At 44.2% G+C, this 24,628-nt stretch overlaps 1 protein-coding gene across 2 annotated transcripts in view; it reads right to left on the minus strand.

Annotated features, from left to right (window-relative positions):
* The window catches only part of galnt16 (UDP-N-acetyl-alpha-D-galactosamine:polypeptide N-acetylgalactosaminyltransferase 16), a 102,947-nt gene that overhangs the window by 77,854 nt on the left and 465 nt on the right, over window positions 1–24,628 (minus strand). For both annotated transcript variants that reach the window (XM_090211718.1, XM_090211717.1), the window contains exons 2-4: window positions 3,606–3,790; window positions 3,369–3,467; window positions 3,017–3,084 (exon numbers count right to left, since the gene is read on the minus strand). In XM_090211718.1, the coding sequence (XP_090067844.1) occupies window positions 3,017–3,084; window positions 3,369–3,467; window positions 3,606–3,790 (352 nt within the window). The remainder of the gene's footprint in view (window positions 1–3,016; window positions 3,085–3,368; window positions 3,468–3,605; window positions 3,791–24,628) is intronic.

Here is a 24,628-nt window from a genome sequence, read left to right on the forward strand (position 1 = left end):
TGTAGAGAAGAACAGGTATCAGAACCACTAATCTAACAGCCTGGCTGAGTCCTGTATCAGAACCACTAATCTAACAGCCTGGCTAGAGTCCTGTATCAGAACCACTAATCTAACAGCCTGGCTAGAGTCCTGTAGAGAAGAACAGGCATCAGAACCACTAATCTAACAGCCCGGCTAGAGTCCTGTATCAGAACCACTAATCTAACAGCCCGGCTAGAGTCCTGTATCAGAACCACTAATCTAACAGCCCGGCTAGAGTCCTGTATCAGAACCACTAATCTAACAGCCCGGCTAGAGTCCTGTAGAGAATAATTTTCTGCTGCTTATGAGTTCCTTGATGGGGGATTGAGGACAACCATTGGTCGATAACTTTTAGGCTTTGTCAGCAGATTGACAGTGTGTGTGTTGTGTGTGTGTGTGTTATGTGTGTTGTGTATGTGTGTGTTGTGTTCTGTGTTGTGTGCGTGTTGTGTATTGTGTGCCTGTCTGTCTGACTGCCTGCCCTCTGTCTGACTGCCTGTCTGTCTGCTTATCTGCCTGTCTGTCTGACTGCCTGTCTGACTGCTTATCTGCCTGTCTGTCTGACTGCCTGTCTGTCTGCTTATCTGCCTGTCTGTCTGACTGCCTGTCTGTTTGTCTGTCTGACTGCCTGTCTGTCAGCCTGTCTGTCTGTCTGCCTGCCTGTCTGTCTGTCTGTCTGTCTGACTGCCCTCTGTCTGCCTGTCTGTCTGTCTGTCTGTCTGTCTGTCTGTCTGTCTGTCTGTCTGTCTGTCTGTCTGTCTGCCTGCCTGCCTGCCTGCCTGCCTGCCTGTCTGTCTGTCTGCCTGCCTGCCTGCCTGCCTGCCTGCCAGTCTGCCTGCCTGTCTGTCTGTCTGTCTGTCTGTCTGTCTGTCTGTCTGTCTGTCTGTCTGTCTGTCTGTCTGTCTGTCTGTCTGCCTGCCTGCCTGCCTGCCTGCCTGCCTGCCTGCCTGTCTGTCTGACTGCCTGTCTGTCTGACTGCCTATCTGACTGCCTGTCTGTCTGACTGCGTTTTTTACTGTATGCCTAACCGCTCGTCCGTCTGTTCATCCGTCCGTCTGTCTGGTGGAGTCACATGGTCCTTCCATCTCGATCAGTAACAGTGTCCTTGATTAAGGGCAGTTCTCTGGTGATTAAGGGCAGTTCTCTGGTGATTAAGGGCAGTTCTCTGGTGATTAAGGCAACAGTCCTCTAGTGATTAAGGCTAGCATTAAAAGGATTATCCTCCCCTGAGCTTCCTGGTCTGCAGAATGTTGCTAGACCCACATGGCCCCCTATGCCCTTCATAGTGCACTAGGGCCCATAGGGTTCTGCTCAAAAGAAGGGCCCTTCATAGTGCACTGGGGCCCATAGGGTTCTGCTCAAAAGAAGGGTCCATCATAGTGCACTAGGGCCCATAGGGTTCAGCTCAAAAGAAGGGCCCTTCATTTGCTGTCCAACCACCAAAAAATACATTTTTTAAACTGTTAATTTACTGTTAATGTAGGACATTTAATTACTTCTAATTCAATCCAAGGCAATAACAAACATATTGTTAAATTAATATGAGAGGTGTCTGTCCCAAACCCTGACTCCTAAACTTCATGTTATATCTACTGAGAGGTGTCTGTCCCAAACCCTGACTCCTAAACTTCATGTTATATCTACTGAGAGGTGTCTGTCCCAAACCCTGACTCCTAAACTTCATGTTATATCTACTGAGAGGTGTCTGTCCCAAACCCTGACTCCTAAACTCCATGTTATATCTACTGAGAGGTGTCTGTCCCAAACCCTGACTCCTAAACTTCATGTTATATCTACTGAGAGGTGTCTGTCCCAAACCCTGACTCCTAAACTTCATGTTATATCTACTGAGAGGTGTCAGTCCCAAACCCTGACTCCTAAACTTCATGTTATATCTACTGAGAGGTGTCTGTCCCAAACCCTGACTCCTAAACTCCATGTTATATCTACTGAGAGGTGTCTGTCCCAAACCCTGACTCCTAAACTTCATGTTATATCTACTGAGAGGTGTCTGTCCCAAACCCTGACTCCTAAACTTCATGTTATATCTACTGAGAGGTGTCTGTCCCAAACCCTGACTCCTAAACTTCATGTTATATCTACTGAGAGGTGTCTGTCCCAAACCCTGACTCCTAAACTTCATGTTATATCTACTGAGAGGTGTCTGTCCCAAACCCTGACTCCTAAACTTCATGTTATATCTACTGAGAGGTGTCTGTCCCAAACCCTGACTCCTAAACTTCATGTTATATATACTGAGAGGTGTCTGTCCCAAACCCTGACTCCTAAACTTCATGTTATATCTACTGAGAGGTGTCTGTCCCAAACCCTGACTCCTAAACTTCATATTATATCTACTGAGAGGTGTCTGTCCCAAACCCTGACTCCTAAACTTCATGTTATATCTACTGAGAGGTGTCTGTCCCAAACCCTGACTCCTAAACTTCATATTATATCTACTGAGAGGTGTCTGTCCCAAACCCTGACTCCTAAACTTCATGTTATATATACTGAGAGGTGTCTGTCCCAAACCCTGACTCCTAAACTTCATGTTATTATTGAGAGGTGTCTGTCCCAAACCCTGACTCCTAAACTTCATGTTATATCTACTGAGAGGTGTCTGTCCCAAACCCTGACTCCTAAACTTCATGTTATATCTACTGAGAGGTGTCTGTCCCAAACCCTGCCTCCTAAACTTCATGTTTGAAAATATATATTTTTACTAGCAAGGACCTACTGCTGCTTAAACCTCCTGTTAGGAAACTTTGGTTTTTTATTGTCAGAGCCTCACGGTGTGAGCCGTGTAAAGACTAGAGACTATTTAAAGAGGAGGACTGAGAACAAGAAGAGAGGCCTCACGGTGTGAGATGTGTAAAGACTAGAGACTATTTAAAGAGGAGGACTGAGAACAAGAAGAGAGGCCTCACGGTGTGAGCTGTGTAAAGACTAGAGACTATTTAAAGAGGAGGACTGAGAACAAGAAGAGAGGCCTCACGGTCGGTACTGAAGTCGTCTATCAGGATGATCTCCTGGATCAGAGAGGGAGGGCTCCTCATCAGGACACTGAGAGAGGGAGAGAGAGACAGAGACGGAGACACAGAGAGAGAGCGAGAAGACAGCATTAAACATTAAAACTCCTCATCAGGACACTGAGAGAGGGAGGGCTCCTCATCAGGACACTGAGAGAGGGAGGGCTCCTCATCAGGACACTGAGAGAGGGAGGGCTCCTCATCAGGACACTGAGAGAGGGAGGGCTCCTCATCAGGACACTGGGAGAGGCAGAGAAAAGGCAGCATTAAGTCGGAGGGTCGATTCTTCATTGTGAAAGGCACAAAACGGTTCCTTACCTTTTGATGGTGCGGAGCAGGGTGGAGCGAGCTTCATTGTGGAAGGTGATGATGATGCTCGTAGGAGGAAGATTAGCGTCGTAATTCACGGAGGCACATCTACAAACGTTTAAGGAGAAACGTTGTTTTAGTAAAGTATTCACACCTACTGTGCATATTGTCCCGTTCACCCTGCACATGAAGGCAATACCACCATAAATCCTAACATATGGTTGCTTTTATAACTTTTTAAGACACCTGTAGTGTCGTGTGTCTCTGATGGCCCGCTCGGAGCCGAGTCGGTCGCTCTCAGCCAGGTTGAAGGCGTGGTCTCTGTAGGGGTCGTCTCCCGCCTTCAGCTGTTTCCCCAACAGGTACGCCTTCTCATCGAAACTCCCTATGAGCTGACCCTGCTGCGGCTCCGCCCGTGGGGACTGGGTCATCTGCAGGGGGAAGTTAGAGTTTAGATGTGGCAGCACGCAGAGGTCAGGGGTCAAAACACAGGAAGCTGAGGTCAGAAGGAAAGATGGGTCACCAGTTAGAAGATTTATGACTCTGGTTAGAAGATGTTTCAGTCTTATTGACGGTCAACTCTCATCTCTCACACTGTAGATATTTGGTAACGCTATCAACCCTGTTTGAAAACATACTGTCACATTCTCCATCATCCTCAAAGGTGTGAGACACCCAGTCTCTAGCATGACTCTAATGTTATCTGCATGAACTATAATCTGACTCGAATGTTATCTGAACTAGAATCTGACTCTAATGGTATCTGAACTAGAATCTGACTCTAATGGTATCTATATGAACTAGAATCTGACTCTAATGGTATCTATATGAACTAGAATCTGACTCTAATGGTATCTGAACTAGAATCTGACTCTAATGGTATCTATATGAACTAGAATCTGACTCTAATGTTTTATGAACTAGAATCTGACTCTAACGTTATATGAACTAGAGTCTGATTCTAATGATATCTGAACTAGAATCTGACTCTAATGATATCTATATTAACTAGAATCTGACTCTAATGATATCTATATTAACTAGAATCTGACTATAATGTTATCTATATGAACTAGAATCTGACTCCAATGGTATCTATATGAACTAGAATCTGACTCTAATAATATCTCTATGAACTAGAATCTGACTCTAATGATATCTCTATGAACTAGAATCTGACTTTAATGATATCTCTATGAACTAGAATCTGACTCTAATGATATCTAAATTAACTAGAATCTAACTCTAATGTTATCTGAACTAGAATCTGACTCTAATGTTATCTGAACTAGAATCTGACTCTAATGATATCTGAACTAGAATCTGACTCTAATGGTATCTATATGAACTAGAATCTGACTCTAATGGTATCTGAACTAGAATCTGACTCTAATGGTATCTGAACTAGAATCTGACTCTAATGTTATCTGAACTAGAATCTGACTCTAATGTTATATGAACTAGAATCTGACTCTAATGGTATCTGAACTAGAATCTGACTCTAATGGTATCTGAACTAGAATCTGACTCTAATGGTATCTGAACTAGAATCTGACTCTAATGGTATCTGAACTAGAATCTGACTCTAATGATATCTCTATGAACTATAATCTGACTCTAATGATATCTCTATGAACTAGAATCTGACTCTAATGATATCTCTATGAACTAGAATCTGACTTTAATGATATCTCTATGAACTAGAATCTGACTCTAATGATATCAATATTAACTAGAATCTGACTCTAATGTTATCTGAACTAGAATCTGACTCTAATGTTATCTGAATTAGAATCTGACTCTAATGATATCTGAACTAGAATCTGACTCTAATGATATCTGAACTAGAATCTGACTCTAATGGTATCTGAACTAGAATCTGACTCTAATGGTATCTGAACTAGAATCTGACTCTAATGTTATATGAACTAGAATCTGACTCTAATGATATCTGAACTAGAATCTGACTCTAATGATATCTGAACTAGAATCTGACTCTAATGTTATCTGAACTAGAATCTGACTCTAATGTTATCTGAACTAGAATCTGACTCTAATAGTATCTGAACTAGAATCTGACTCTAATGGTATCTATATGAACTAGAATCTGACTCTAATGGTATCTGAACTAGAATCTGACTCTAATGGTATCTGAACTAGAATCTGACTCTAATGTTATATGAACTAGAATCTGACTCTAATGGTATCTGAACTAGAATCTGACTCTAATGGTATCTGAACTAGAATCTGACTCTAATGTTATATGAACTAGAATCTGACTCTAATGGTATCTATATGAACTAGAATCTGACTCTAATGGTATCTATATGAACTAGAATCTGACTCTAATGGTATCTATATGAACTAGAATCTGACTCTAATGGTATCTGAACTAGAATCTGACTCTAATGGTATCTATCTGAACTAGAATCTGACTCTAATGGTATCTATATGAACTAGAATCTGACTCTAATGGTATCTATATGAACTAGAATCTGACTCTAATGGTATCTATATGAACTAGAATCTGACTCTAATGGTATCTATATGAACTAGAATCTAACTCTAATGGTATCTATCTGAACTAGAATCTGACTCTAATGGTATCTATATGAACTAGAATCTGACTCTAATGATATCTGAACTAGAATCTGACTCTAATGGTATCTATATGAACTAGAATCTGACTCTAATGTTATATGAACTAGAATCTGACTCTAATGGTATATATATGAACTAGAATCTGACTCTAATGGTATCTATATGAACTAGAATCTGACTCTAATGGTATCTATATGAACTAGAATCTGACTCTAATGGTATCTATCTGAACTAGAATCTGACTCTAATGGTATCTATATGAACTAGAATCTGACTCTAATGATATCTGAACTAGAATCTGACTCTAATGGTATCTATATGAACTAGAATCTGACTCTAATGGTATCTATATGAACTAGAATCTGACTAATGGTATCTATATGAACTAGAATCTGACTCTAATGGTATCTGAACTAGAATCTGACTCTAATGATATCTCTATGAACTAGAATCTGACTCTAATGATATCTCTATGAACTAGAATCTGACTCTAATGATATCTATATGAACTAGAATCTGACTCTAATTATATCTCTATGAACTAGAATCTGACTCTAATGATATCTATATTAACTAGAATCTGACTATAATGTTATCTATATGAACTAGAATCTGACTCTAATGATATCTGAACTAGAATCTGACTCTAATGGTATCTGAACTAGAATCTGACTCTAATGGTATCTGAACTAGAATCTGACTCTAATGGTATCTGAACTAGAATCTGACTCTAATGGCATCTGAACTAGAATCTGACTCTAATGTTATCTGAACTAGAATCTGACTCTAATGATATCTCTATGAACTAGAATCTGACTCTAATGATATCTGAACTATAATCTGACTCTAATGATATCTGAACTAGAATCTGACTCTAATGATATATGAACTAGAATCTGACTCTAATGGTGTCTGAACTAGAATCTGACTCTAATGGTATCTATATGAACTAGAATCTGACTCTAATGTTATATGAACTAGAATCTGACTCTAATGTTATCTGAACTAGAATCTGACTCTAATGATATCTATATGAACTAGAATCTGACTCTAATGGTATCTGAACTAGAATTAGACTCTAATGGTATCTCTATGAACTAGAATCTGACTCTAATGTTATATGAACTAGAATCTGACTTTAATGGTATCTCTAACTCTAACTGTAATCTTTAAACCCAGAGATTTCATCATAATGAGTGTTTCCATTCAACTTTAATAGAGAGACAGAGGACACAGAGGATGACAGAGAAACAGAGGACACAGAGGATGACAGAGAGAGAGAGACAGAGGACACAGAGGGTGACAGAGAGACAGAGGACACAGAGGATGACAGAGAGAGAGACAGAGGACACAGGGGATGACAGAGAGAGAAACAGAGGACACAGAGGATGACAGAGAGAGAGACAGAGGACACAGAGGATGACAGAGAGAGAGACAGAGGACACAGGGGATGACAGAGAAACAGAGGACACAGGGGATGACAGAGAGAGAGACAGAGGACACAGGGGATGACAGAGAAACAGAGGACACAGAGGATGACAGAGAGACAGAGGACACAGAGGATGACAGAGAGAGAGAGACAGAGGACACAGAGGATGACAGAGAGAGAGAGAGACAGAGGACACAGGGGATGACAGAGAGAGAGAGACAGAGGACACAGGGGATGATAGATAGAGAGGACACAGAGGATGACAGAGAAACAGAGGACACAGAGGATGACAGAGAAACAGAGGACACAGAGGATGACAGAGAGACAGAGGATGCAAAGGATGACAGAGAAACAGAGGACACAGAGGATGACAGAGAAACAGAGGACACAGAGGATGACAGAGAGAGAAACAGAGGACACAGAGGATGACAGAGAGAGAAACAGAGGACACAGGGGATGACAGAGAGAGAGACAGAGGACACAGAGGATGACAGAGAGAGAGACAGAGGACACAGAGGATGACAGAGAGAGAGACAGAGGACACAGAGGATGACAGAGAGAGAGACAGAGGTCACAGAGGATGACAGAGGACACAGAGTTGGTGTAGGAGTGAGGCTGAGAGGAAAATAAAGTGGAAGAGAGGAACGATGATGACACAGGTGATGAATATTTGAAGAAAAGGGGGAGACGTTGTCTGAGGGAAAGAGAGGATATAATTGAAGAGGATGGAAAGAGAACTGAGAGAGAACTGCATTCTTCAGTTCTGGGTTATTAATGGTCTGTCAGGGGAGAAGCTTAAGCTTAGAGCTCACCCACACACACACACACACACACACACACACACACACACACACACACACACACACACACACACACACACACACACACACACACACACACACACACACACACACACACACACACACACACACACACACACACACACACACACACACACACACTCACGCTCACACACGCTCCCACACGCTCCCACACACGCTCACACACACACACACACTCACACCCACACACACACGCTCACACACACACACACACGCTCACACACACACACACACCCACACACACACTCACACACACACACACACACACACCCACACACACACACACACACGCTCACACACACACACACACGCTCACACACACACACACGCTCACACACACACACACTCACACACACACACACTCACACACACACACACACACACACGCTCACACACACACTCACGCTCACACACACACTCACACACACGCTCACACACACACTCACACACACACACGCTCACGCTCACACACACGCTCACACACACGCTCACACACACGCTCACACACACACACACACGCTCACACACACCTAGAGAACAGAACTCTCTCAGATTAACTCCCATCCAGGCACCTTCATGACCTCACTTTCCATTTCTCAGGAGACGAGAACAAACTGAGAGAATGTGTCCCAAATGCCCCCTATTCCCTACATAGTGCACCAGGGGCCATAGGGCTCTGGTCAAAAGTAGTGCACTATGTAGGGAATAGGGGGCAATTTATCCATATGAACTGCACTCTGACTGGAATCTTTAAATCCAGATATTTCAATATATGTGATGTCTACAGGGTCTCCTAGGTACACAGATGATGGGATGTCTACAGGGTCTCCTAGATACACAGATGATGGGATGTCTACAGGGTCTCCTAGATACACAGATGATGGGATGTCTACAGGGTCTCCTAGATACACAGATGATGGGATGTCTACAGGGTCTCCTAGATACACAGATGATGGGATGTCTACAGGGTCTCCTAGATACACAGATGATGGGATGTCTACAGGGTCTCCTATATACACACATGATGGGATGTCTACAGGGTCTCCTAGATACACAGATGATGGAATGTCTACAGGGTCTCCTAGATACACAGATGATGGGATGTCTACAGGGTCTCCTAGATACACAGATGATGGGATGTCTACAGGGTCTCCTAGATACACAGATGATGGGATGTCTACAGGGTCTCCTAGATACACAGATGATGGGATGTCTACAGGGTCTCCTAGATACACAGATGATGGGATGTCTACAGGGTCTCCTAGATACACAGATGATGGGATGTCTACAGGGTCTCCTATATACACAGATGATGGGATGTCTACAGGGTCTCCTAGATACACACATGATGGGATGTCTACAGGGTCTCCTAGATACACAGATGATGGGAAGAATGGATTTCCTTACTGTTTCCAGACACACACACAGACAGACAGACAGACAGACAGACAGACAGACAGACAGACAGCTATTACTAAGAACCCTAAATGAACAGAATTCCCTGATTGGTGATCGCTCTACCCACCTCTATGGTCACGTGATTACAGATGGCCCTCGTGGTATGAGTGCCGTCTGTCTAAGTCTATGGTCACGTGATTACAGATGGCCCTCGTGGTATGAGTGCCGTCTGTCTAAGTCTATGGTCACGTGATTACAGATGGCCCTCGTGGTATGAGTGCCGTCTGTCTAAGTCTATGGTCACGTGATTACAGATGGCCCTCGTGGTATGAGTGCCGTCTGTCTAAGTCTATGGTCACGTGATTACAGATGGCCCTCGTGGTATGAGTGCCGTCTGTCTAAGTCTATGGTCACGTGATTACAGATGGCCCTCGTGGTATGAGTGCCGTCTGTCTAAGTCTATGGTCAGGTATTTAAAAGGGCAGGTTGGTCCTCACCTCTGTTGTGTTTGTGTGCGATTTAGGCCGCTAATAGTCAGGCCAAGCAGTCATTTATCTGTTTCCCTTTGTGACTTGTAGTTGGTAAGGACTTATGTTTAAGAGACATTTACACTTTGCATGCAGTAATTAGGCCTGTTTCATTATGATGTTTAATAGGCCTGCTATTATTACACTGATCTATCTTAAGCTTGGTCTCATGGTCTCATGGTTGTGACTCCCCTGGGGGATCTGGAGCCATCAAACCCAATTACAAGGAGGGCTCTTATGACCTCATTTCAATGGCCTGAGACTCACTGCTTTGTCAGAAAATGTATTTATCCTGAGACTTGAAGTGACACTGCAACATTTACCATTTACCGGATATGCACAAATGGCACACACACACACACACACACGCACACGCACACGCACACACGCACGCACGCACACACACACACACACACGCATGCACGCAGAACTCAACCTACACACACACACACACACACACGCGCACACACACGCGCGCACACACACACACACACACACACACGCGCGCGCACACACGCACACACACACACACACACACACACACACACGCAATGAAGAGGAGGGGGGTTGAGTTCAACACAGCATGGAGGAGGGGGGGGGTTGAGTTCAACACAGCATGGAGGAGGGCGGGGGGTTGAGCTCAACACAGCATGGAGGAGGAGGGGGGTTGAGTTCAACACAGCATGGAGGAGGAGGGGGGTTGAGTTCAACACAGCATGGAGGAGGGGGGGGTTGAGTTCAACACAGCATGGAAGAGGAGGGGGGTTGAGTTCAACACAGCATGGAGGAGGAGGGGGGTTGAGTTCAACACAGCATGGAAGAGGAGGGGGGGGGTTGAGCTCAACACAGCATGGAGGAGGGGGGGGTTGAGTTCAACACAGCATGGAAGAGGAGGGGGGTTGAGTTCAACACAGCATGGAGGAGGAGGGGGGTTGAGTTCAACACAGCATGGAGGAGGGGGGGGGTTGAGTTCAACACAGCATGGAAGAGGAGGGGGGTTGAGTTCAACACAGCATGGAGGAGGGCGGGGGGTTGAGCTCAACACAGCATGGAGGAGGAGGGGGGTTGAGTTCAACACAGCATGGAGGAGGAGGGGGGTTGAGTTCAACACAGCATGGAAGAGGAGGGGGGTTGAGTTCAACACAGCATGGAGGAGGGGGGGGGTTGAGTTCAACACAGCATGGAAGAGGAGGGGGGTTGAGTTCAACACAGCACGGAGGAGGAGGGGGGTTGAGTTCAACACAGCATGGAAGAGGAGGGGGGGGGTTGAGCTCAACACAGCATGGAAGAGGACGGGGGGGGGTTGAGTTCAACACAGCATGGAAGAGGAGGGGGGGGGGGTTGAGCTCAACACAGCATGGAAGAGGAGGGGGGTTGAGTTCAACACAGCATGGAAGAGGAGGGGGGTTGAGTTCAACACAGCATGGAGGAGGGGGGGGTTGAGTTCAACACAGCATGGAAGAGGAGGGGGGTTGAGTTCAACACAGCATGGAGGAGGAGGGGGGTTGAGTTCAACACAGCATGGAAGAGGAGGGGGGGGTTGAGCTCAACACAGCATGGAAGAGGACGGGGGGGGTTGAGTTCAACACAGCATGGAAGAGGAGGGGGGGGGGTTGAGCTCAACACAGCATGGAGGGGGAGGGGGGTTGAGTTCAACACAGCATGGAGGAGGAGGGGGGTTGAGTTCAACACAGCATGGAGGAGGAGGGGGGTTGAGTTCAACACAGCATGGAGGAGGGGGGGGGGGTTGAGTTCAACACAGCATGGAGGGGGAGGGGGGTTGAGTTCAACACAGCATGGAGGAGGGGGGGGTTGAGTTCAACACAGCATGGAGGAGGAGGGGGGTTGAGTTCAACACAGCATGGAGGAGGGGGGGGGGGTTGAGTTCAACACAGCATGGAGGAGGAGGGGGGTTGAGCTCAACACAGCATGGAGGAGGGGGGTTGAGTTCAACACAGCATGGAAGAGGAGGGGGGTTGAGCTCAACACAGCATGGAGGAGGGGGGGGGTTTGAGCTCAACACAGCATGGAGGAGGGGGGGGGTTTGAGCTCAACACAGCATGGAGGAGGGGGGGGGTTTGAGTTCAACACAGCATGGAGGAGGGGGGGGGGTTGAGCTCAACACAGCATGGAGGAGGGGGGGGGGTTGAGCTCAACACAGCATGGAGGAGGGGGGGGGGTTGAGCTCAACACAGCATGGAAGAGGAGGGGGGTTGAGCTCGAGATGGGGGGGGGGGGGCGTTAAACTCAAAACAGCAATGAAGGGAGATGTGTGTGTGTGGGGTGTGGGGGGGGGGGGGGGGGGTGCACTCATGGAAAAATAAATATAATGTAATGATGCTCCCATAACAAACTAAACTCAAATTACATTACAGCACTGTTACGATAACATCACTGAATCTAATTTAATACCATGGTTCCTAAAGAAAGAACGAAAGAGAGAAAGAAAGAGAGAAAGAGAGAAAGAAAGAGAGAAAGAAAGAGAGAAAGAGAGAAAGAGAGAAAGAAAGAAAGAAAGAAAGAAAGAAAGAAAGAAAGAAAGAAAGAAAGAAAGAAAGAAAGAAAGAAAGAGAAAAGTAGAAACTGTCTCACTGGCATTTTCCAGCCCTAACGCCATGTTTCGGGAATTCACCTGTCTTATATCAGCTCGCTTGCGCTCAGATGGGTGTGGAAATATTTGAGGTGTGTCCTTAAAAAAAATGATCCAAAGTGCTTTCAGGCAGAACTGAATTTTCAGAATTTCAGGCAGAACTGATAGGCATATTTGAAACCAACCAAAAACTGGGTTTAGGGGTAATTTGTTTATTTTTTTTTATTTCCCCTTTATTTAACCAGGTAGGCTAGTTGAGAACACCTTTATTTAACCAGGTAGGCTAGTTGAGAACACCTTTATTTAACCAGGTAGGCTAGTTGAGAACACCTTTATTTAACCAGGTAGGCTAGTTGAGAACACCTTTATTTAACCAGGTAGGCTAGTTGAGAACACCTTTATTTAACCAGGTAGGCTAGTTGAGAACACCTTTATTTAACCAGGTAGGCTAGTTGAGAACACCTTTATTTAACCAGGTAGGCTAGTTGAGAACATCTTTATTTAACCAGGTAGGCTAGTTGAGAACACCTTTATTTAACCAGGTAGGATAGTTGAGAACACCTTTATTTAACCAGGTAGACTAGTTGAGAACACCTTTATTTAACCTGGTAGGCTAGTTGAGAACACCTTTATTTAACCAGGTAGGCTAGTTGAGAACACCTTTATTTAACCAGGTAGGCTAGTTGAGAACACCTTTATTTAACCAGGTAGGCTAGTTGAGAACACCTTTATTTAACCAGGTAGGCTAGTTGAGAACACCTTTATTTAACCAGGTAGGCTAGTTGAGAACACCTTTATTTAACCAGGTAGGCTAGTTGAGAACACCTTTATTTAACCAGGTAGGCTAGTTGAGAACACCTTTATTTAACCAGGTAGGCTAGTTGAGAACACCTTTATTTAACCAGGTAGGCTAGTTGAGAACACCTTTATTTAACCAGGTAGGATAGTTGAGAACACCTTTATTTAACCAGGTAGACTAGTTGAGAACACCTTTATTTAACCTGGTAGGCTAGTTGAGAACACCTTTATTTAACCAGGTAGGCTAGTTGAGAACACCTTTATTTAACCAGGTAGGCTAGTTGAGAACACCTTTATTTAACCAGGTAGGCTAGTTGAGAACACCTTTATTTAACCAGGTAGGCTAGTTGAGAACACCTTTATTTAACCAGGTAGGCTAGTTGAGAACACCTTTATTTAACCAGGTAGGCTAGTTGAGAACAAGTTCTCATTTACAACTGCGACCTGGCCAAGATAAAGCATAGCAGTGTGAACAGACAACACAGAGTTGCACATGGAGTAAACAATTAACAAGTTAATAACACAGTAGAAAAAAAAAGAGAGTCTATATACATTGTGTGCAAAAGGCATGAGGAGGTAGGCGAATAATTACAATTTTGCAGATTAACACTGGAGTGATAAATGATCAGATGTTCATGTACAGGTAGAGATACTGGTGTGCAAAAGAGCAGAAAAGTAAATAAATAAAAACAGTATGGGGAAGAGGTAGGTAAAAATTGGGTGGGCTTTTTACCGATAGACTACGTACAGCTGCAGCGATCGGTTAGCTGCTCAGAAAGCTGCTCAGATAGCAGATGTTTGAAGTTGGTGAGGGAGATAAAAGTCTCCAAGTCTTTGCAGTTAGTTATGTTATGAATTTCGACAGCGGAAACTCAGACTATCCAGCCGTGACGCACACTGCCCATATGAACATGGAACAAGAGTAGCCTAATGTGCCTGTATACTTCCTAGTTAGAAACATATGTCATTTCCTTTTTTTTTTTTTTATAAAAACCAAGCATAGCCCCCCTCCTCTAAATTAAAGTTGCCCAATGCAATCGCAAAGTAGTCAAGACTGGCTCCTGAGACCACTAGGAAATAAATAGTCGATCACCAGAGCTTTATTAAAATATAAAGTTTGAGAGGAGTAAAACAGTGAGCTGACATTCGCTTTTTATCTTTGTAGGCTGGCCCACATTATTTTAGCCATGTAGATCCAGTTTTGGACGTGTCGTAAAACCCCCTCCGAGATGTAGGCCACGTGTCCGTAGTGAAACGCGGGATGAGAACCTCTCGGTGAATTGAGGCGAACCTGATATTTAGAAGTTATCTGTAGCCTGTATAAAATGGCTTGTTCTCCGTTGTATATGTTCAAAACCCTCCTTTAGGCCTACTATTAATAACGCTGGTTCAACAGCAACGCGTGTCTTTATTCTGTCAACTTTAATTATCGTTTTTCATTCGGTTTTATGACAACCAAAGGTATTAGAATGATTCTCCTTCCTGGTTTTATGGGGACAACGTCCGCGGCGCGCTTACAACTTCTGGAGATGTGTGAATGAGATCTGATCTGTAAAATGGTTCCGATTTTGTTTTTTAAAAAAATGTTTTAAAAACACAGGTCTATTGGGGAGCAGTGGAACGGTGAGCGGACATTATCTATATTCATATAGGATCTTTGTCCAGCTCCCGTGGAAAGTTTGGATGTGCGTAAAACCCTCCATAGTCTGCATTGTTTTAATATTTTATGCCCACGGAGAGAAATTATGGGGCCTGTAAATGTGACATAGCCTATTTACAACACGTTTTTATTTTGTTTAGAATTTGATTATAATTATTTATTCTCTTTTTAGGCCTGATCGATAATTCATTGAATCTTGCTAATTGACAATTTTTGGCATGTCCACGCTAAGCCATAACGTCATTTACAGTCGGCCTAGTCCCTATATCAGTGTGAACGCTTATTGAAGACATGCTGACAACAATGTGGACTGCAAAATGGGTTCAAGTTAACGTATTTAGCAAATAAAGGTCTACATTTTGTTATTTCGTTTCTGTAAGCCATTTAACAAACTAGAAATGGACTAACATTGGAATTGGAGTTGATTCCACGGCAATACTTAAAACACCGCAAATACACGACTTGAAGCAACCACGTATTTCGCCACGGAGCACGTTCTGATTGACCATTGAAAAGGCTAAGCCTCAACACAGCCACAACTTGTTTATTCATCAAAACACTGCCCCTTTTTGCGCCAGCGCCAGCAAATGCACGGATCATTTTCATAGTGAAAATAGTTCAAAAATTTCTGAAACACTCCTAAACCTATAGCGCTATCGCCTTGGCACAGATGTACCATTGCGTTAGGTTTGTTAAAATAGAGCCCGTTGTCCGTTTGGGACAGTTGTCATCGGCTGACGGCGGGAAATGGAATTGGGGACCCCAACTATAAAGTCTTCTTAAAATGTTTTAATGATGATAAAGACCGGAATAAAGTCGAGGTTACACACTAACCAGCGATATTTGGTCTAATTCCTTGCCGTAACTGTATCCTAGGGACTCATGATGGGGCCAAGACATAAAGTCATCCTGAATGATGTCAGGAACCCCTGGTTGTCGAGGGCACCCTGTTGTCATGGAACATCACAGAGAGCACAAGGTGGTGTTCCTTTCTATATTGTAGACACACTAATGGAATGTTCAGGATTAGGATTGGGTGGGTTAGGTGTTAGGGTTACGGTTTGGGGTTAAGATTAAGGTTAGGTTTTAGGGTTACGGTTTGGGGTTAAGGTAAGGTGTTAGGGTTAAGGTTAGGTGTTAGGGTTACGGTTTGGGGTTAGGGTTACGGTTTGGGGTTTTTATTTATTTATTTTATTTTATTTTATTTTACCTTTATTTAACCAGGTAGGCAAGTTGAGAACAAGTTCTCATTTACAATTGCGACCTGGCCAAGATAAAGCAAAGCAGTTCGACAGATACAACAACACAGAGTTACACATGGAGTAAAACAAACATACAGTCAATAATAAAGTATAAACAAGTCTATATACAATGTGAGCAAATGAGGTGAGAAGGGAGGTAAAGGCAAAAAAAGGCCTTGGTGGCAAGGTAAATACAATATAGCAAGTAAAACACTGGAATGGTAGTTTTGCAATGGAAGAATGTGCAAAGTCGAAATAAAAATAATGGGGTGCAAAGGAGCAAAATAAATAAATAAATTAAATACAGTTGGGAAAGAGGTAGTTGATAGGGCTAAATTATATGTGGGCTATGTACAGGTGCAGTAATCTGTGAGCTGCTCTGACAGTTGGTGCTTAAAGCTAGTGAGGGAGATAAGTGTTTCCAGTTTCAGAGATTTTTGTAGTTCGTTCCAGTCATTGGCAGCAGAGAACTGGAAAGAGAGGCGGCCAAAGAAAGAATTGGTTTTGGGGGTGACTAGAGAGATATACCTGCTGGAGCGTGTGCTACAGGTGGGAGATGCTATGGTGACCAGCGAGCTGAGATAAGGGGGGACTTTACCTAGCAGGGTCTTGTAGATGACATGGAGCCAGTGGGTTTGGCGACGAGTATGAAGCGAGGGCCAGCCAACGAGAGCGTACAGGTCGCAATGGTGGGTAGTGTATGGGGCTTTGGTGACAAAACGGATTGCACTGTGATAGACTGCATCCAGTTTGTTGAGTAGGGTATTGGAGGCTATTTTGTAAATTACATCGCCAAAGTCGAGGATTGGTAGGATGGTCAGTTTTACAAGGGTATGTTTGGCAGCATGAGTGAAGGATGCTTTGTTGCGAAATAGGAAGCCAATTCTAGATTTAACTTTGGATTGGAGATGTTTGATATGGGTCTGGAAGGAGAGTTTACAGTCTAACCAGACACCTAAGTATTTGTAGTTGTCCACGTATTCTAAGTCAGAGCCGTCCAGAGTAGTGATGTTGGACAGGCGGGTAGGTGCAGGTAGTGATCGGTTGAAGAGCATGCATTTAGTTTTACTTGTATTTAAGAGCAGTTGGAGGCCACGGAAGGAGAGTTGTATGGCATTGAAGCTTGCCTGGAGGGTTGTTAACACAGTGTCCAAAGAAGGGCCGGAAGTATACAGAATGGTGTCGTTAAGGTTAAGGTTAGGTGTTAGGGTTACGGTTTGGGGTTAACGTCAGGCCTGTTAGGGTTACGGTTTGGGGTTAAGGTTAAGGTTAGGCCTGTTAGGGTTACGGTTTGGGGTTAAGGTTAGGGTTACGGTTTGGGGTTAAGGTTAGGTGTTAGGGTTATGGTTTGGGGTTAAGGTTAAGGTTAGGCCTGTTATTGTTGCAGTTTGGGGTTAAGGTTAAGGTTAGGTGTTAGGGTTATGGTTTGGGGTTAAGGTTAGGTGTTAGGGTTACGGTTTGGGGTTAAGGTTAGGTGTTAAGGTTAAGGTTAGGTGTTAGGGTTACGGTTTGGGGTTAAGGTTAGGTCTGTTAGGGTTACGGTTTGGGGTTAAGGTTAGGTGTTAGGGTTACGGTTTGGGGTTAGGGTTAGGGTTACGGTTTGGGGTTAAGGTTAGGTGTTAGGGTTACGGTTTGGGGTTAAGGTTAGGCCTGTTAGGGTTACGGTTTGGGGTTAAGGTTAGGTGTTAGGGTTACGGTTTGGGGTTAAGGTTAAGGTTAGGTGTTAGGGTTACGGTTTGGGGTTAAGGTTAAGGTGTTAGGGTTATGGTTTGGGGTTAAGGTTAGGTGTTAGGGTTACGGTTTGGGGTTAAGGTTAGGTGTTAAGGTTAAGGTTAGGTGTTAGGGTTATGGTTTGGGGTTAAGGTTAGGTGTTAGGGTTAAGGTTAGGGGTTAAGGTTAGGCCTGTTAGGGTTAGGGTTAGGGTTAGGGGTTAAGGTTAAGCCTGTTAGGGTTACGGTTTGGGGTTAAGGTTAGGCCTGTTAGGGTTACTGTTTGGGGTTAAGGTTAGGCCTGTTAGGGTTACGGTTTGGGGTTAATGCACCTTGGAAATTCTTAATGCACCTTGGAAAGCACCTAACCTTAACGCACCTTGGAAAGCACCTAACCTTAATGCACCTTGGAAAGCACCTAACCTTAATGCACCTTGGAAAGCACCTAACCATAATGCACCTTGGAAAGCACCTAACCTTAATGCACCTTGGAAAGCACCTAACCTTAATGCACCTTGGAAAGCACCTAACCTTAATGCAACTTGGAAAGCACCTAACCTTAATGCACCTTGGAAAGCACCTAACCTTAATGCAACTCGGAAAGCACCTAACCTTAATGCACCTTGGAAAGCACCTAACCTTAATGCAACTCGGAAAGCACCTAACCTTAATGCACCTTGGAAAGCACCTAACCTTAATGCACCTTGGAAAGCACCTAACCTTAATGCACCTTGGAAAGCACCTAACCTTAATGCACCTTGGAAAGCACCTAACCTTAATGCACCTTGGAAAGCACCTAACCTTTGGGGTTAAGGTTAGGGTTACGGTTTGGGGTTAAGGTTAGGTGTTAGGGTTATGGTTTGGGGTTAAGGTTAGGTGTTAGGGTTACGGTTTGGGGTTAAGGTTAGGTGTTAGGGTTACGGTTTGGGGTTAAGGTTAAGGTTAGGTGTTAAGGTTAAGGTTAGGTGTTAGGGTTATGGTTTGGGGTTAAGGTTAGGTGTTAGGGTTACGGTTTGGTGTTAAGGTTAGGGTTACGGTTTGGGGTTAAGGTTAAGGTTAGGTGTTAGGGTTACGGTTTGGGGTTAAGGTTAGGTGTTAGGGTTATGGTTTGGGGTTAAGGTTAAGGTTAGGCCTGTTATTGTTGCGGTTTGGGGTTAAGGTTAAGGTTAGGTGTTAGGGTTATGGTTTGGGGTTAAGGTTAGGTGTTAGGGTTACGGTTTGGGGTTAAGGTTAGGTGTTAAGGTTAAGGTTAAGGTTAGGTGTTAGGGTTACGGTTTGGGGTTAAGGTTAGGCCTGTTAGGGTTACGGTTTGGGGTTAAGGTTAGGGGTTAGGGTTACGGTTTGGGGTTAAGGTTAGGCCTGTTAGGGTTACGGTTTGGGGTTAAGGTTAGGTGTTAGGGTTACGGTTTGGGGTTAAGGTTAAGGTTAGGTGTTAGGGTTATGGTTTGGGGTTAAGGTTAAGGTTAGGTGTTATGGTTATGGTTTGGGGTTAAGGTTAGGTGTTAGGGTTACGGTTTGGGGTTAAGGTTAGGTGTTAAGGTTAAGGTTAGGTGTTAGGGTTATGGTTTGGGGTTAAGGTTAGGTGTTAGGGTTAAGGTTAGGGGTTAAGGTTAGGCCTGTTAGGGTTACGGTTTGGGGTTAAGGTTAGGCCTGTTAGGGTTACTGTTTGGGGTTAAGGTTAGGCCTGTTAGGGTTACGGTTTGGGGTTAATGCACCTTGGAAATTCTTAATGCACCTTGGAAAGCACCTAACCTTAACGCACCTTGGAAAGCACCTAACCTTAATGCACCTTGGAAAGCACCTAACCTTAATGCACCTTGGAAAGCACCTAACCTTAATGCACCTTGGAAAGCACCTAACCTTAATGCAACTTGGAAAGCACCTAACCTTAATGCACCTTGGAAAGCACCTAACCTTAATGCAACTCGGAAAGCACCTAACCTTAATGCACCTTGGAAAGCACCTAACCTTAATGCACCTTGGAAAGCACCTAACCTTAATGCAACTCGGAAAGCACCTAACCTTAATGCACCTTGGAAAGCACCTAACCTTAATGCACCTTGGAAAGCACCTAACCTTAATGCACCTAACCTTTGGGGTTAAGGTTAGGGTTACGGTTTGGGGTTAAGGTTAGGTGTTAGGGTTATGGTTTGGGGTTAAGGTTAGGTGTTAGGGTTACGGTTTGGGGTTAAGGTTAAGGTTAGGTGTTAAGGTTAAGGTTAGGTGTTAGGGTTACGGTTTGGGGTTAAGGTTAGGTGTTAGGGTTACGGTTAAGGTTAGGCCTGTTAGGGTTACGGTTTGGTGTTAAGGTTAGGGTTACGGTTTGGGGTTAAGGTTAAGGTTAGGTGTTAGGGTTACGGTTTGGGGTTAAGGTTAGGTGTTAGGGTTACGGTTTGGGGTTAAGGTTAGGGGTTAGGGTTACGGTTTGGGGTTAAGGTTAGGTGTTAGGGTTACAGTTTGGGGTTAAGGTTAGGCCTGTTAGGGTTACGGTTTGGGGTTAAGGTTAGGTGTTAGGGTTACGGTTTGGGGTTAAGGTTAAGGTTAGGTGTTAGGGTTACGGTTTGGGGTTAAGGTTAAGGTTAGGTGTTAGGGTTATGGTTTGGGGTTAAGGTTAGGTTAGGGTTAAGGTTAGGGGTTAAGGTTAGGCCTGTTAGGGTTACGGTTTGGGGTTAAGGTTAGGCCTGTTAGGGTTACGGTTTGGGGTTAAGGTTAGGCCTTTTAGGGTTACGGTTTGGGGTTAATGCACCTTGGAAATTCTTAATGCACCTTGGAAAGCACCTAACCTTAACGCACCTTGGAAAGCACCTAACCTTAATGCACCTTGGAAAGCACCTAACCTTAATGCACCTTGGAAAGCACCTAACCTTAATGCACCTTGGAAAGCACATAACCTTAATGCACCTTGGAAAGCACCTAACCTTAATGCACCTTGGAAAGCACCTAACCTTTGGGGTTAAGGTTAGGGTTACGGTTTGGGGTTAAGGTTAGGTGTTAGGGTTATGGTTTGGGGTTAAGGTTAGATGTTAGGGTTACGGTTTGGGGTTAAGGTTAAGGTTAGGTGTTAAGGTTAAGGTTAGGTGTTAGGGTTACGGTTTGGGGTTAAGGTTAGGTGTTAGGGTTACGGTTTGGGGTTAAGGTTAGGCCTGTTAGGGTTACGGTTTGGTGTTAAGGTTAGGGTTACGGTTTGGGGTTAAGGTTAAGGTTAGGTGTTAGGGTTACGGTTTGGGGTTAAGGTTAGGTGTTAGGGTTACGGTTTGGGGTTAAGGTTAGGGGTTAGGGTTACGGTTTGGGGTTAAGGTTAGGTGTTAGGGTTACGGTTTGGGGTTAAGGTTAAGGTTAGGTGTTAGGGTTACGGTTTGGGGTTAAGGTTAGGTGTTAGGGTTACGGTTTGGGGTTAAGGTTAGGGGTTAGGGTTACGGTTTGGGGTTAAGGTTAGGTGTTAGGGTTACGGTTTGGGGTTAAGGTTAGGCCTGTTAGGGTTACGGTTTGGGGTTAAGGTTAGGTGTTAGGGTTACGGTTTGGGGTTAAGGTTAAGGTTAGGTGTTAGGGTTACGGTTTGGGGTTAAGGTTAGGTTTTAGGGTTATGGTTTGGGGTTAAGGTTAGGTGTTAGGGTTATGGTTTGGGGTTAAGGTTAGGTGTTAGGGTTAAGGTTAGGGGTTAAGGTTAGGCCTGTTAGGGTTACGGTTTGGGGTTAAGGTTAGGCCTGTTAGGGTTACGGTTTGGGGTTAAGGTTAGGCCTGTTAGGGTTACGGTTTGGGGTTAATGCACCTTGGAAATTCTTAATGCACCTTGGAAAGCACCTAACTTTAACGCACCTTGGAAAGCACCTAACCTTAATGCACCTTGGAAAGCACCTAACCTTAATGCACCTTGGAAAGCACCTAACCTTAATGCACCTTGGAAAGCACCTAACCTTAATGCAACTCGGAAAGCACCTAACCTTAATGCACCTTGGAAAGTACCTAACCTTAATGCACCTTGGAAAGCACCTAACCATAATGCACCTTGGAAAGCACCTAACCTTAATGCACCTTGGAAAGCACCTAACCTTAATGCAACTTGGAAAGCACCTAACCTTAATGCACCTTGGAAAGCACCTAACCTTAATGCACCTTGGAAAGCACCTAACCTTAATGCACCTTGGAAAGCACCTAACCTTAATGCACCTTGGAAAGCACCTAACCTTAATGCAACTTGGAAAGCACCTAACCTTAATGCACCTTGGAAAGCACCTAACCTTAATGCACCTTGGAAAGCACCTAACCATAATGCACCTTGGAAAGCACCTAACCTTAATGCACCTTGGAAAGCACCTAACCTTAATGCACCTTGGAAAGCACCTAACCTTAATGCACCTTGGAAAGCACCTAACCTCAATGCACCTTGGAAAGCACCTAACCTTAATGCACCTTGGAAAGCACCTAACCTTAATGCACCTTGGAAAGCACCTAACCATAATGCACCTTGGAAAGCACCTAACCTTAATGCACCTTGGAAAGCACCTAACCTTAATGCACCTTGGAATATTGCTGTTCACCCCTACAAGTGTTTTTATTGATGGGCCCAGCCACTCTTTGATGGTGCTCTCTGCATGTGCAATTAACAGCAGATGTTTTCCACACAAGTCATTGTAAAACGCAAACTCAGATGTGATTGTGCTATTGTTTTTTTTTTTTTTACTACAGTTAGGTCTACAAAACACTGAGATCATAGAACATAGTACCATGTGTTTGCTTCATGGTTTACCTCATCTGGGGGCGGCAGGGTAGCCTAGTGGGACTAGTAACCGGAAGGTTGCAAGTTCAAACCCCCAAGCTGACAAGGTGCAAATCTGCCGTTCTGTCCCTGAACAAGGCCGTCATTGAAAATAACAATTTGTTCTTAACTGACCTGACTAGTTAAATAAAGGTTAAAAAATAACAGAGAACAGTGAGCAGGTTGAGAGGTACTAGTTAAATAAAATCTGGGAAACTCATACTTGCTCCCTTTCTCCATATATTGAGATATATTGCATTAAGGTTAGGTGCATATTATATAGCTTGGGTGGCCTATTGACTTCATCCACAACCTCTCCATATTTTCTCCAGTCACAATGAAAAACATTGGCACCTGTGAGGGCTACTGGGAGGACTAAAACCACATCAGCACGTGGGTCTTTCTTCCAATGCGTGAGCCACTAAGCACAGCTGACTGGATTTCATTGATCTAGTAAAAACTATCCCAAGGTAAGTGTTCCGTTTCCTGGAGCACTCGTCCCGAACTTTACTCGTTTTACAGCTCCATCAAGAACCTATGTTCCATTCATAGTTATGATTTAAAAAAAACTGTCAGGAATTATAGGCCGCAAAAAATAAACACTCTGATTGGGTCATGAGAAACAAAGTGAAGAACACGTGAAGCTTCTTGAGAATAGATGATTGGTCCTGAAGAGAACATGTCATTATTTTCCTATAGGTCAGAGGCCTAATAGGCATTAACCTGAGTAGATGATATGAAAACTGACAGAGAAATTCTAAAATAGGTTTTTCAGGTGGGCAGGTTTTGGTAGGTTACTTTCTAAAGGTAATCCGTTACTTCCCAACCCTGCAGGTGGGCCTATAGTTTTCCTGCCAAATTAATACAACTCAAAATATGTCAAGAATTCCAAATGGCATGTCCACGACCACATAGAGCAGTGATTTTCCATGCACCCCTAGACACACGGAGCGATAAGACCCGGGAAAGAGCTCTATCACATCTAGACAAAGGAAATAGACGCCAAAATAAATAAACGCGTCAAACGGCGAAAGAAGAGAAAGATCATCCATCCCTGAACCGTCTCTGTAAAGGCTACAGACCTACATTATGTCCTCCACCCCATATGCCATATTTGTATCTAAATGTTCAATGGGTCTCGGTTTATATCGCAGAGAATATGCTCTAGATTCTGCAACACAGTCATAACAGTTGCATATCTACGCTCCAGACGGTGGCTACCCGCGGACGGCTCGGCTCTCAGGGCTAGCTCGGTTTGCTCCCTCATCCTTCAGAGTCTTACGGAAAGCCTCTTATGGGTTATTCGGGTCCTGTGGCAGCCTTTGACCAAAGGGCAATGGACGAGAGCGAAAGGCATACAAATAACGCATAATGCAACGCAGAAAAAACATAGAGCTCAGTTTAACTACATGAAATGGACCACAGCGTCGACGCACAGGTTCTTTGCGTCAAATACATTCAGGCAGCATAGGTTTAGTGTGGAGGTGGGTGAACTGTACCTCCAGCTGTGCATCACAACACAGATTACCCAACGCACATCAACATGAAACACACCCACCCCTCCCTGACTATGCTGTGCCCGGCTGTCTGTGCTGTGCGGCGAGCTGCAGTCTCACACAGCCAGCCGCTTTCCTTCCAGCAGAGAGAGAGAGAGCGCCGCAGCGCAGTCTGTCGCTCTTCCTTTATCTATCACTGTTCTCTCTATCAACAAATCCAGC

The sequence above is a fragment of the Oncorhynchus mykiss genome, chromosome 19, assembly GCF_057628025.1.
Source record: "Oncorhynchus mykiss isolate SJ-2025 chromosome 19, ASM5762802v1, whole genome shotgun sequence".
Taxonomy (NCBI): domain Eukaryota; kingdom Metazoa; phylum Chordata; class Actinopteri; order Salmoniformes; family Salmonidae; genus Oncorhynchus; species Oncorhynchus mykiss.